The sequence below is a fragment of the Cynocephalus volans genome, chromosome 10, assembly GCF_027409185.1.
Source record: "Cynocephalus volans isolate mCynVol1 chromosome 10, mCynVol1.pri, whole genome shotgun sequence".
Classification (NCBI taxonomy): domain Eukaryota; kingdom Metazoa; phylum Chordata; class Mammalia; order Dermoptera; family Cynocephalidae; genus Cynocephalus; species Cynocephalus volans.
Window position 1 is genome coordinate 6,846,782 of NC_084469.1, and position 14,688 is coordinate 6,861,469.

General features: G+C 41.6%; 1 protein-coding gene across 1 annotated transcript in view; it reads right to left on the reverse strand.

The window, feature by feature from the left end:
• Positions 1 to 2,506: 2,506 nt before the first annotated feature.
• Positions 2,507 to 14,688, reverse strand: part of SKAP1 (src kinase associated phosphoprotein 1) — a 232,848-nt gene continuing 220,666 nt past the window's right edge. The window contains exon 12 of the mRNA XM_063108974.1: positions 2,507 to 2,608. Within this exon, the coding sequence (XP_062965044.1) occupies positions 2,507 to 2,608 (102 nt within the window). The remainder of the gene's footprint in view (positions 2,609 to 14,688) is intronic.

The window sequence follows — 14,688 nt, forward strand, 5'->3', positions numbered from 1 at the left end:
GCCGCGGGTTCGGATCCTATATAGGACTGACCCGTGCACTCACTGGCTGAGTGCCGGTCACGAAAAAAAAACGACAAAAAAAAAAAAAAAAAATCAAATCTGAAGTTTATTTGTGCTTTTCAAACCAGCCAAAACAACCAGCCACTTCCTCTTTTTAAGGTTTCCTTCTCTCTCACCTTCGTGACAAGCCTGTCAAAAGGCAAATGTGGATGGTGGACACGTTTACAGACAGGGATGAGCTATGATTAGGCTGAGTGAGTAAGAGATTTGATGAATGTGCCTCTTCCCACTTGTCTTCTTGGTGGTTTACAGTCACTACAAGGTGTCAGAGACTTGGGTCTCTTCAGTAAACAGAGGAGTCTGTGGCATTGGTGAGATGGTGGGAGTAGAGAACGGGAGCTCCTGATGATCAGTTTCTTCATAAAGGCAGAAGAGAGAGAAGAACATGTTTCCTAAAGGAAGAAAAGTATGTAAATTTGCTTTTATGATTCAAAATATAGAAGTATAAAAGGACATAGAGTGAAGTCTTCCCTTCTCCTCTTACAGTCATGCCGTTTTTCTGTCCTTGGAGGCAACCAATGTTACCATTTTATTTCTCCTTCCAGAAATATCTCCTACATATATAGACAAATAGGTATATATTGTCTCCACTCCTTTTTTATACAAATGGTGCAAATTTGGCTTACCCTTCTTTGCTGCTTTTTTTTACTTACCAACACATTTCCAAATGTATTCTGTAGCAACTTCTTTCTTTTCTACTGTTGCATAGTATTCAGTTCTATGAAGGCACTACAGTTATTTGACTAGCTCCCTATTGAACATTTAGGTCATTTCCCAAATGCTTTCCATTCTTCTGCTATTACAAACGAATAACCTTGTGTGCATATCATTTTGCATGTGTTCAAGTGTAGCTGTAGGATAAACTCCTAGAGGTGGAATTGTTAGGTCAAAGAGAATGAGGAGATAAACAACTTTAAATAAATGACAAAGTGAAGTAGGATGAATTTGTTTAGATTTGACAGAAAAATTCCAACCCTTTTGCATTCATGGCCAGGAAACAGTGTCCTCATTAGGAAAGTCATAAAGTCAAACCTTGAGCAAGAGGCCCGAGCTGGTGCTTTATGTATGGTTGTACAAGAGCATCGGAGAGTAAGATCTATCCTTCTGTATTTTCCTAAATGAATTCACTCAGCTGCTGCTGCACACTAGAGTGGGCTCTGGTCTGGAAGACTCCAAGGACAGTTTGTATCACTGTCATACTGATGCCATCCTTTACCTCCAGCAATAAAGGCTGCTGCCATTTCAGGCTGGAAGATGGAGCTAGGAACATCTTGCTAGTCTTGGGTGCCCTGCATCACTATTCTAATTCTCAGGAGAACCCACTCTGCACCAAAGTGGCTCCCACTGTTACCCCATCCAAACCAAGCACCCAGTCCCACTGTTTTAAAACATGATGTGGTTTTTGCTCATAGAAAGCAAAATGTATTCTTTATTACTACAAAGTTAATTTGATTATGGGGCTGGCTGGTTAGCTCAGTTGATTAGAGGGTGGTGCTGATAATACCAAGATTCAGGATTTGATCCTGTACTGGTCAGCTGCCAAGAAAAAAAAAGTTAATTTGATTATGTCCATAGGAATCTCTATACTGTGTTCCTAATCTTGGTCAGTCATATTATAATATGTGGGCATTTGGGGGAAACAGTGCCCTGGATTTGAGAGCTGGGGATAAACCCAGATCTGGGCTGGATGGTTATCTTAGTTGGTTAGAGTGTGGTGTTGTAACACTAAGATCAAAGGTTTGGATCCCCATAGTGGCCAGACACCAAAAAAACGGACAAATAAAAAACCCACAAAACATGCCCTGCCCCCCGCCCCCAATTCATCCTTGTGACAAAAATTCCTAGTTGTTTCTGAATATCCACTCTCCCCTTTCATTCAATGATGAACTCTCTTAAGCTGGACCCAGGTCTACCTAGAATAAAGCTTTTTTTTGCAGTGTGTTGTGTCTGTATATCCAAGTTCTGGCAATGGAATATAAGCAGAGGTGGTGTGTGTAACATCTGTGTAGTGTCCTTAATGGAAGAGGGTCTACCCTTCTGTTTTAATTTATCTTTCCTGCTGAGTAGGATGCAGACATGAGAGTGGGAGCTGCAGCATCCATCCTGGCCACCAGGTAACCGTGGGAATGTTGGCCAGGCACAGTAGAACTTACCTCCAGATTTTTACAGGAGAGAAAAATAAATTTCTGTGTTAATTAAGTCATTGTTACTTTGGATTTTTCTATCACTTTTAATTCAACCTGGTCCTAAGTGACACAGTCCCCAAATTTAGGAAAAGCAATTCCAGTCTCATTTTCTTTCAATAGTGAATAATTAGCATCACTTTCAGAAATGAAGAAAAGCTATTTCACCGGCAACTCATCTTTCACAGAGAAACAAAGTCATGGTGGACAAATTCCACTCAACTCACAGGTAGTTCATTGACAATGGTTCTGATACCTGGGCTTCATCTTTCTTCCACTTCAAAGGTAGTGGTGAGATATTCCTTTGGAACAATCCCAATGAGGCTGTTCAGTTCTCCTACCCACCAGCCATACATGTTATACTCCTGAAAAAATGAAAAGAAGGTGGTTTCCGTTGGAATTTGGTCATGCATCCGTTCATCTGTTACAGTGGTGGGAGATTCTGTGGGGTGGTTTATTTGTCCGCACGATCAGTATGAACTGTTAACACCCCTGGTGGGATTTTTAAATTTAAGAAAGTCATCTGAAGGAGGAAAGCACTTTCATTTTGCCATCTTCCTGTCTACAGCACATTTGATGCCATTGCTGAACCTAAAGAGCTCCCCACGCCCCTTTAACCAAGCAGAATGGTATGGCTTCTTCAGAGAAAGTTGGGCACACGCTAAAATGCCAGAACACTAAAGATAATCAGCAGGTTTGGTCATAGTTCAGATAAATAATATTTTCAAACATCTTCTATATGCAAAGTGCTGTTTGAGTTCCCATGAAGTATACAATGATGAATCAGAACATTGCTTGCTCCTTGGGAACTTACAGCATAGATTAATGGGCTTTGGAGTCAGACAGACTGGGATCTGATCACCGCCTGGTCATTTACTAGCCTTGTGACCTTAGGTTCTTCTAGATTTAACCTCCTGGTCTGTAAGAGCAAGGATATCTCCCCTCCTCTGTATTGTGGGATATGAGCGACACCACTGAAGTGAAAACAACCGAAAGTGTCTGACACACAGTAGGTACTCTAAACATTAGATTCCTTCTCTGGAAGAGGTGGGAGGTTGACAGGTACACCAATAATGACAAGCAAGGACACAGGTACCACAGAGAGGGGCAAACAAGAAAGGGGCTGAGAAGGTTTAAAACAGGGCTTTAGGGGCAATCACAGGGTTGAGAATGGAACTCCTTGAAAACAGAAGAGCTCCTCAAAAGCACAGCAGATGTTGAATGTTATGACACTATCCTGAAAGCACCCGAAAATGTTTTTCTTTTGAAGGACATAAAATTAGGATGAAACTTTAAGATTGGGAAATATCACATATTCCAGTTCAACTGGGAAATAACTGTCTGCTCTTTGTACACCTGGCTGCTGAGTCCTACTAGGAAAAAAAGAAAGAGAACCAGGTTGGTGACATGTAAAATTCGGGGTCCTTGGCATTAACTGGTGATCTTTTTGTTTCTAGATAGTGTTATCTCCCCTCTTCCAACTCTACTATTCCCCTCCCTCTCAGCGGACACCTCTTTTCCACCTTCAAAGGGAAAAGCCATCAGATTTGTCAACCTCTAGACACCAAAGCAGTAACTTACCTGGATGACAACCATGAGTCACAGGCTCTCTCACCTTGGAGCCTTTCCTCTGCCTATTCAGCCTCTACTTCCCTCCTCCGTTTTATGGGGCTCACTCCTAAGTAGCCTTCAGATCTCAACTCCTGAGTCAGGTACTCTAGAAGTCTCTCCTAGCCTCTCTCTGTGTGGGGCCATGGCTACACTGTCCACAGTGCTGTGTCCTGTGCTTCTTGGAAATGAGCTCATCACACTGCCTTGTATCTGCCTTTCTTTGTCTCAGAGTCAATCACTAGATGGCAAGTTCTGAGGGCTGGACCTTGTTGATTTTGCCTGCTGATGACTCCCAGCATTCAGCATGATACCCAGCGCAGAGTGGGGCCAAATAAATATTCCTTAAATGAGGTTATGATGAAGCGAAAGGGGCAGTGGGAATTTGTACTCTCAGTTGAGCAGATTTAGTTACAATTGTAAGATATTCCCCTGGTCATTGAATTGATTGTGGCAGGAAGAGATCAACTGCCTTTGGAGACAGTCTCTCCAATGGCTCCCTAGACACCAAGAAGAGTCTCAAACGCCACAGGAAGCAAAACTACTGAGCTAGTCTTTTTAGGACCAGGGAATTTGCCTTTTAAAAACCAATCTTAAATGACTGAATGTGTCCATCCACCACCCCTTCCTACACCATACCTTCTTTTTTTTTTTTTTTTTCTTTTTCGTGACCGGCACTCAGCCAGTGAGCGCACCGGCCATTCCTATATAGGATTCGAACCCGCGGCGGGAGCTTCGCCGCGCTCCCAGCGCCGCACTCTCCCGAGTGTGCCACGGGCTCGGCCCCCTTCTTTTTTTTTAAACATAGTATTCACATTGTACTTATTACTATAAGTATTCTACACAAGATGTAAAGAGTACAGCAGGAAGTGCATAGGCAGTATGCCAATACTACAACATTTATAGAACGGTCTTGAGCATTTGAAAATTTTTATATGCATGTGTTGTCCTGACACTAATCCCAGATCCAAGGCACAGTTGTACATTCACAGGGCTTCTTTATGGTGTTCGTCCTCTGATGCATTTTGAGGGGTGACTTCCACCAAAACCTTTTCCCACAGCCATTACATTCATTGAGATTTTCCTCTATTAGGGTGAATTCTGGTGAAAGGTTTTTGCATATTCTTTACATTCGTATGGTTTCTCACATGTGTGAATTCACTGATGCCTGCTGAGGCCAACCCATACCTTCTCATCCCTCCCATAGTCCCTCTCCAGGGCCAGCTTCTCTTACCATTTCTCCTACAGCACTGCCTTGTGGGAAATTATCCAGAATTCCTTAGTCTATGCCTGTCAGGATGTTTTAAAGCTCCTCTGGATATAAGTTATGTTACTGTCCATTTTCCAACACTGAAGTTAGGGCAGTTTCTGCCTCAAGTTTTCTTGCGTTGTTGCCTTGTGTTTACTGAGTCACTAGAATGTCCACATCTGCAGGGCCTTGCTGTGAGGGGAAGTACGTGCTCGGTCTTCCTCTCACTGTAACTCATAAAAACTAGCTTTAACTCCTCGGCTATCTCCCAGGCAGAGGGTGAGCACCATGTTGTCTGACGATCTCTTGATCAAAGTCAACTTGCTTAAACGTGTGTGAAGTGCGGTCTTCTACTTGCCAGGTGCTGTCATCTTCATCACCTGCAGCGGCTCGGATAAGGCATTTGCTCCCTGGGGACTGTTCAAGACCCGCCCCCCCCCCCCCCCCGACTGACTCACACTTCACAGTACCACCCTTTAGCCCCAATGTCACGAGTAGGGACAAAGCCTTGGGAAGATGCTCTCTGCCAACTCAAAGAGGGTGCAAACAGGAAGCAGATGAGGCTCAGCAGGGCACCTGCAAAGGCTGAGCTCCCGTCAGTTCGTTCTTGCTTGAGGGGAACACTGACCCTGCCGACTCCAGATGTGGTAGTTTCACCACAGTGGTGAGAACTGAAATGAGTGAAATCAACTCTCTGCCCTTCAAAACAAAAGAGCTCGCAGAAGTGGAAGGAGGATGGAACAGACTCAGAGACCGTATTTATCCTGTTGTGAGAGCCTGGGAGCTTAATCAAAGCACCTACAGGTCTTGGGATCTGACTATCTTTTCCAGATTTCATCCCTTGGCTGGATACCGGAAAAGGGCTGCAGGGCTGAGATGTTTAAAGCATGAATGGAAAATTTCCAGCCTTCTCTCCCACTACCACCCCCCATGCATTGCTCCAGCCCAGTCTGAACACCACGAGGTATTTTAAAATAATTTCTACTTTGATGAATTGCTGGGGAGTCCACAATTGCTCATAATCAAAGGGAGAAAAATGCAAATGAGATCCGGCCGAGAACTATCACCACCAAACGTTTATTTCACTGCACAGTGCCAAAAAGAATTAAAACAACATTAAACTCACAGCAATCATGTTTAAGCCCTCGTTTCTAAGTGCCAAATTGCACCACTCTGGATCATACAGATGTTCGTTAATTATGCTAATTTTTATTAAACTATTAAAATGGAGAGAGTACTGGCTCAGCCAGGCAGACCCCAGCTCTGAATGAACTCTGCTCTTGTCTAGAGGTGCTAATTTACTGCATTTTTATTAAGTTGCTGATCCTTGGATTTTAGTTTTAGGATGGCAGAGAGAACTGAATTTCTGGGATCAATGTTTTCCATAAAGTCTGATTTCTCTTTGCCCAGATGTTTGGAAATACTGGGAAAATGCTGAGAGGCTCTCAGGAGACCTGAAATTTTCAATGCAGAAATGTTTTTATCTTTAAGGGGGGCTACATACCTGTAAGTGACAATGTTAGGACATCAGAATTATACATGCTGCTCACCCTGTAACTCAAATTATACTGTGAATGGTACAGCTAAGATTTTAATTATGCAAAACTATCAACTGAAGATGCTTTAGATAAGAATATAAAAAGTTGTTTTTTTTTTTTAAAAAACCCACAACCCTTCATATCAGTGCTTGCTTCTTGCCACAAAGTCTTTTTAGAAGGCTTTCTCCTGAAAGAAGTACAGCATGTGGTTTGTTCCCATCATAAATATTTCTAGGCTTGATTAAACATCTGTTTCTCTCAACACCAACCTGGCCCCACCTCTTTGAACCCTCCCATCCCTCCCTGCTGCAATGAAGAAGTCTTAAAAATAAAAGTTGGCTATTTGATTGGAGAAGCCTTTGGTCTGGATGAGCAGAGCATTGAGCGAACCAGAAAGAGACGCAGCGTTCACCATGAGCAACAATCAGAAGTGTTTATGGGGGATTGCACACTGCCATAAAAGGATTTATGCTGCTAATCTCTATCAACAAGGAAAAAAAAAAAAAAAAAAACCCTACCAAACCTGCCATAAAAAGAACAGCAAATTCTATAAACAAAAAGCAGTATGGCCACCAACAATGGGCACGCTGCACAGCTTGACAATGCCTCCAGTGGTTTCTTATTGCTGTTTATGGTTTCAAGACTATCATGGACCTCCTCAGTGCTCCTCCTGTCACAGGGCCCTGAGTCACTGTGTGGTGCTGCAAATACCCTGTCAGTAGGTGTCAGGGGATATCGGGAGAAAACCAGCAGGCGCCTATCATAAGCCTTAAAAGAGATTAAATACCCCTACTCCATGATTGCTACATTTTAATTTCTCTCCTCCCTGCTGGTTCCTATTTGTATAAACTCTTCCCTGGCTCCCCTGGAGTAGCACAGACATGACCTGGAATGACCACCCTGTCTTGGGATGAGAATTCAATTTTTAGGCTCAGTGAATCCTGGGCTGTTCCAACAAAAGGAACTCACCATGCTCTAGGGCACAGATTCTTAAACTGGAGTCTGTGAACCCTTAGCCTACCTATGGATAAATATGAAGAGATCTTTGAAGTTGCTGGAATTGGTGTAAAATTTTGTGTGCACATGGACATGGGTCTCATCCTGGGGTGAGGCCCAGACTCTTTATCAGATTATCAAAGGGTTTATGAACTTTCCACAGTTTTCAAACCAGTATTCTAGGGGAAACATACAATAGTCTTTATGGCCTGGATCTGTACCTTTGTCCAGTGTTGCCCTGTCCACCTCCTCCCCGCCCTTTAAAAAAATACAGCGAAAGAGAATCAAGAGTCCTCATTCCTTCCATGCTGGGTTTCCTAGGCTTCAGTCCTCCAACTGCAAAGTCTGTTCCTTCTTCAAAGGCTGACTGAGCTTGGCACCATTTCTTTAACTGTGACTTAGAAGTTATGGTGTCTTCTCATAGCTTCCATTCAAGTCCACGTGATGACTTTTGGAGCAAGCTGCTGACACTGTCAGTTCCTCTGATTATGCTCCTACCAGAAATATTCTCTTTTCATGTTGAATTGGGCTCCAAGCCTCCATGGAACAAGATTCCCAGAAAGTCTCATACTTTTTTCTTTTAACCATCAATGTTCACCATATCAGTGCTTGTAAACAAGAGAACTCCTCTTCAAGAGAACAATCAATCAGCCCCTAACACGAACGATCAATAAATGCTTGATATATGGATGGGAAAGGCCAATCCATCACAGAATTATTGGTTTATGGTTGTTTATTTCTCTTATTAATGCTTGTGCATCATACATTATTATTAGTAAAGATGGGAAGTTGGAGTTCCTAAGCAGAGTAAATTGTAATATTCTAGGGTCAGCCAAAATATCCTATTTTTACTCTGGATTGGCCCACAAATTCTTTACTCCTAAAAGCCAGCTTTGGAAATTTAGTGCTTTATTAGGATATCATAAATTATTAAGTAAATTGAGGGCTCCAACTCAGCACCCTTCCAACTGATGAGAAAAACAAGGCTGAGAACAAGAATTGTTCACTGAAGACAGACAGGTGCCCGTTCTGCAGCACAAATAGTTTGAAGAGATTTTCCAGGAGGAGAAAGGAAATGGTCAGTTGGATGGCCAGTGGATTAGTGGTGTTGGAACCTGTAAAAAGATCGGAGCTAAGCGCTTGACTAAAACCTTGGGTAGCTTGGCAGCCTCTCTAGACTGTTTTTACTGTGTTTTAAGTTCTTGGCAATCATTTTCTCTTTTTCCATTATTCAGAGTTTTGGTCTATAAATCATAATAAAAATGAATCATTAAATTTGCCTACATTGAGCCAGTTTTATTTATTGTTACATTTCAGGGAACTTGCTAACCTAGAGATTGATGGGCCTGGACACCAGGGAAGGTGTGTAAGTGTAAGAAAGGGGAGGCGGAAAGGCTGGGTGGTCAGCGAGAGTAGTTGGGGGGCTCTGGGCGACAACTTCACAAAGCACACGCCCCAGCTGAGAGCTGAGTGTTCTGGGGGGAAGAGGAATGTGTCCTCTAGATGGAGAGTCTGAGAGCACTTGAGAGCGAGGGAATATGCAGCAAGTGTGCCGCTCATGTCCTGAACAGGGTATGGGCGGATAATGATCAAGTCAAGGCCAGGGAGGTGTGCAGGCCTGTGCACGCCCCAGACGTTGATGGTGATGGAAGTGTGTGCAAAACACAGAGTGGGCATGCAAGCCTATGTGAGAGCAGAACCACAAGCTGTGAAGGTAAGAGGGAGGGCGACATGGCTGTAAGGAAGGAGAAACAGGGAAGAACCAGACAACTTGAACTTTACCTAAAGAAGAGAGAAAGGATAAAGGGAAGGCAAATACTTTGCAGATGGGAGAAAACAAGGTGCCAAGTGCGGAATTCAGGAACAATAGAGACAGCACCATTTCGGAGCTGATGGAATCGTGAGATACCATGTGAGACGGGCGTATTAATATGTATTGCATAAACTGCGCAGCTCGCAGCTCCGCACTGCTCTGTTTTGCTCTGACCGCAGTACCAGCCTCAGGCACCACAACACAATTTGGAAACAATGTGACGGAAATGTTTAATCTGCTCGGCCCATCTGTGCTGCGTATTTCTCCAGATCTCCCTGAGAGAGGCGCCTTGAATCTCCACATTGCCTTTAATATTCTCCTAAATCACCTCCCCACTGCACTTCAAGGGCCATTGCTACAATATCACAGGTTCATCTAAAGTGCAACGGGGAGGGGGGGTGGGGGAAGGCGCAGGCTGGGAGATTTTTTATTTTAAAATAATTTCCAGAGATCGTCTTTTCTACTTCCTTTAAAAAAAGAAGAAAAGTTATTCTACTGTTGCCGTAAGGTTATTGAGGTTGTTTGGTGCAAAACAGGGTAGGATAGAGCGGAACCTTTCTCCAAAGAATTATTTTTATTAATCTCGATTCTCTCAATTGGACATGGAGGGGGTGAGCAGATGCTCGTTTTCTCTTATCTCTTTTTCTTGCACCTTGTTAGGGTGGTGTGTTCATTTGAGCCTGGTGCCTCTCTCCTTTATGCTCAAGGCATCAAGTACCAGCTTGCTGGTTCCCAGGTCCAATCCTGACCTCGCCCCGCTCTAAACAAAGCCCCCTTGTTCGGGACAAGTATATACATTTAGGCCCTGGCCGCCATGCTCTCATCAGAAAAGGACGCTATCATTATTAATTTTAGCTTAAAACCTTAGATTTTCTCTCTAAGTACAGATGTTGGGTGTCAGATTTCCTCTGCCTTCCCCCACTTAGATTTTGCCAGATTCAGCGATTTAGGGCTAGAATGTAGGAAGCTGGGATGGGTTTTGGAGAAAGAAGATGGCAAGTCACCATATTCCAGACCCTAGACAAATGAGAGTTGCACATCACCAAGAAAATTAGGATTCCTTTTGCTTTGTGAATTAAATAAATGAATAATTTAATCCTTAAGATTGTTCCAGCGAGGGAAAGGCAACGTCCCAGTTGCGGAGCCCTACAGCCTGTCGGTGTGTTACATCATCTGCACACATAGGCGTTTCCATGACAACCGCTTATAGCTTCATTTCCTGGATCCCTCTAGGGGGTGTCACAGCCAGATCCACCTGCTTTTCACCCTACCCTCGGCGGGGTCATGGTAAGGTCGCCAGAATAAATGAACGCGGGTACTAATGATCTGTTTACTGCTGTTTATGCTCTGTGTGTGTCAGGGGCACGCACATTTAGAGAGCTCATTATGGTTGCAATTAGAATGCACCATCGCTAGATATTTAACTCCTTTTTCTTTTAAATTAGCATTTTAATAACATTCTTTGAGCAGAGAAACAAAATGACCATTTTTCACGGACAAACTTCTAGCTGTAGGTGCAACTTTAATAGCAAAGTTGTGAAGGGGAAAGAAGGGAGGAAAAAAAGGCCATTTTTACTACTTTCACCCTCCTCCTTACCAAAAGGATATTTTTATTTGCTTTCTAACACACTCAATTTCCTAAATTTGTTTTGAATCTAATTATTTTGGGTGGTTTAAAGTACCACACTCTTGCTGGACGGAAATTAGCAGCGATTGAAATTAACTTTTTATGTGACCTGTGAAAGGGGCTAAAATAATTACAAGTGTATAAGAAGAAACCCTCTCTCCAAAAGACCCTTGCGGTAGGATCGGGCTGTGATCCGATGATACCATTATCAGAATATCTTTTATACAGCAACTACAAGGGCATTTTTCTTTAAAAAGGTGATTGTAATTACTGTTTCTGTTTTGCAATTCTTAGGATTATTTTACAGAGGATAGGTGATGACAAAAACTTGTCATCATAGATAGGATAATTAAGAAGCAGACAGAATGAAAACAATAACATGGCATCATTTACCATTTTAAAATGGTGAAATCTTGGAGCATCAAAAAGCAGGGAAATCAGAACAGGAAAGATACAATTTAGAGACCCACTCGGTCAGAATGTTCCATAAGCCATTGCTTTTTAGAAACCAGACAGCACCTTTTCTAGGTGTTTATAGATGCTCTGTTTGTGTAAAGCACAGTGAAAAATAACAATTTGAATGTTTCGATTATCTTTCCCAGTCTGTTCCATTTTCATTATTTATTTCCTATAAATCGGGACCTTGCTGAACATAATTCTGCAGACAAGGAGGTGGATGGGACAGCCAATGTGAATGAGGAGATAGATGGTGGGTGCGTGTAAGATAGATGCTATGCGTTTATGAAAAGGAGCAGTATGTCTGTATGTGAACATCCACAAAGTAGAGCAAGCAAGCATGTAAACTATAACGGGTATTTATAGGTGGGGAAAAAAAAGGTGCAAGAAAGATTGTGTGGGAACACGCACACAGAGCCTGAAAGGATTTGCTTTTTTCCTACCCTTGTGGAATCCACGTCCAAGTTCTGTCTAAGATGTCCCTGCTTGCTGTGGCTCCTGTGAACCTCACAATCCTTTCCATGACAACAGACAGGGATTTCACAGCCAGAAGACTTAGGGGGTCAATAGTTGAAAAGCAAGAGTTAGAAAGAGAGATCTTTATCCACAGCAAAACAATCCCACTTAACCCCCCTTCCCCAAGAAGGGGAAAAAATTTAAAGATGCAGCAGGCGGGGGGAAAAAAAAAAAAAAAAAAAAAAGAGAAGGATGCCTTTCTAAAAATGCAAGTTTAAAATGTTTATGCTTTTGAATCAGCCTAGTTGCACCTTAGAATCTGCCATTTCATAAATAAAATACGGATGGCATAGACTATAATTTGGTGATAGCTACCCCAGGACATATCTAGATGCACTTCTGTTATTTTAATTAAATACTGCATTACGGTTTGTGACAACTACATAACTACAGCGTAAATGAATTCAGAATTAAAGTGTTACTTAGGCATCCAGTAATTTTTGTTTCATTCCTCAGTTTTACAAAGCAAATAACTATAAAATCAAGATGTTTGTTCATTTACAGATGGAGCAGGATTGTTGTCACTTTTTTTCTCCTTAACCCTCATGCACGAAAAGAAGACAGAGCTTATAGTCTGGCTTCTAACACTCTTAGCTTGTGAGCCACATCACAAAGAAAAACACGTCCTCTTGACTGTAATGTGAAATGCTGAATATTAATTGCTGCTGTTACTCTTATCTTGCTAGCTGGTTCCATCTTTTAATAATTATTCTGATGGGCTGCAGTCTTGCACTGCCAGGAGATTTTTCTCCTTTGTTTAATAGTTAGAAACCTATTTGATTATATTTTATTAAAAAAAATTGTAAAGTTCACAATGCTCCATGGAAGTTTTTAGTATTTGGAACTCTTTCCAAACAAAGAATATCAGTAGAAAACAGAGAAATAGCTGAATCTCTTTGCTAAAAAAATACTGAACATTTCTGTATTTAAAAGAAAAAATTTTTTTTCATTTTAGCAATATTAATGTTTCCTCAATGAAACTGGAGAGGGCATTACAATTTGATATAATTGATTGGTTAGTTTAAATGTTACTTCACTGGCAAATCATGAGGAAGGTTCAGAATATCTCATTTATTAGGTGCAGATTTTCACTCAAAATTAACGATAGAGTAAAAGGATTTTTGCTCAACTCTGAGGATTTAATAATATATATTTAATATGTCACATGTCAAGATGAAAGTTTTTAAATGGCAAATTTTCTGAAACCATTGTCTATTATTTCTAGTTTGAGAATCAATATAATCTTTTTATTAGTCTTAAATACCATATGTCTGGGAATGTTTGCAAATTCCAGCTTTTCTGTGTTCTAATCAATTACCCCAAACACTCCATAGCTAATTCTATAACCTGCATAGAAGTTACTGCCCTGTATATTTGCAATAAGGTTATAATTTGCTTCAATATTTTGCTAGTTTGGTCAGAGAGCTGAATCCATACAAAATCAAGAAACACTGGCAGAAGAGGTTTGTGGAGGCTGAGTTCCTTTTGAGAAAATAATTACACAGAAACAGAGCTTTTGTGACTCCTTTTAAATAGGGCATCTCACCAAAATGTCACCCAGCCTCTTTGGCAGATTAGTGAGGAGTTTATCACTAAATCTCTGTCTAATAAACGTACAGTTGACTCTGGAGGAGCTGCTTGTTATAATACTGATGGCGAGAAATGGAGGGAATGTCACAGTTAAAGACACAAATTTTCCCCATAATATATTCGAATGGAAACCTCTGAATCCAATGCTACATGGGCATATCTAATAAATTCACAATATTTCAGTCTCAACAGCCTTCACCGGTTAGTTTTAAAGATTTATGTGGTAAAAAATTACTCAGTGATGAATATGGTTTATTCTGTGCAGTATTGGAGGTATAAGGAATTAAACTACCATCTTTAACAGTGAATTTATTATTACCTCTGTCAAAAGACGAAGCTTTAACAGCATTTGTTATAAATTCACTGAAAAATAAATGGCTGGAATTTTTTACACTGGAGTTTGTACAGCATCGGGCGATTCTGAGCATTATCCTAACCTGCCATAGCTTATATGGTTCTAGGTAAACAGTTCTGTTTGGGCCTCAGAGTTAATTAGCTGGCCTGGAACTTTCCACCTGACTGAAAAGTGTGTGTGTGTGTGTGTGTGTGTATGTGTGTGTGTATGTGTGTAGAAAGTGAAGAGTCCTGTCCAGTACAACGGTTTAGGAATAAAGAGATTAAAGAGGAAAATGCCATTTTTATCCACTTTTTTAAAAAACGGGTTTTATAATAAATGGCCAGGGTTTGTAGAATAGGGTTTATGTGCATGGGGCCTCTTGTTAGTAGGTTTACGTGCATGCATATGCACACACACACATAAACACCCTCTCCCTTTTGTCCTCTCTTGGAATGGGTGTCCCCTCATTTATAAAAATTACCTGGAAGGAATGAGGCTGCCAGGGTTTGTTCTAGACGATTGGTTCCTGTCTGGGAGAAAGGAATGGCCTCTACTGAATTTGACCGGTGTGTGACCGTTGCCTTCCAGCTGACCCCAAATCCCATTCCCATCCTCCTAACTCTGTAGCCTCCCACAGGGGTTATTAATGAGCGAAAACACCATCATCATCATCATCTTCGTCACCACTGCACAATGTTGACCTGCTTGTTAACAT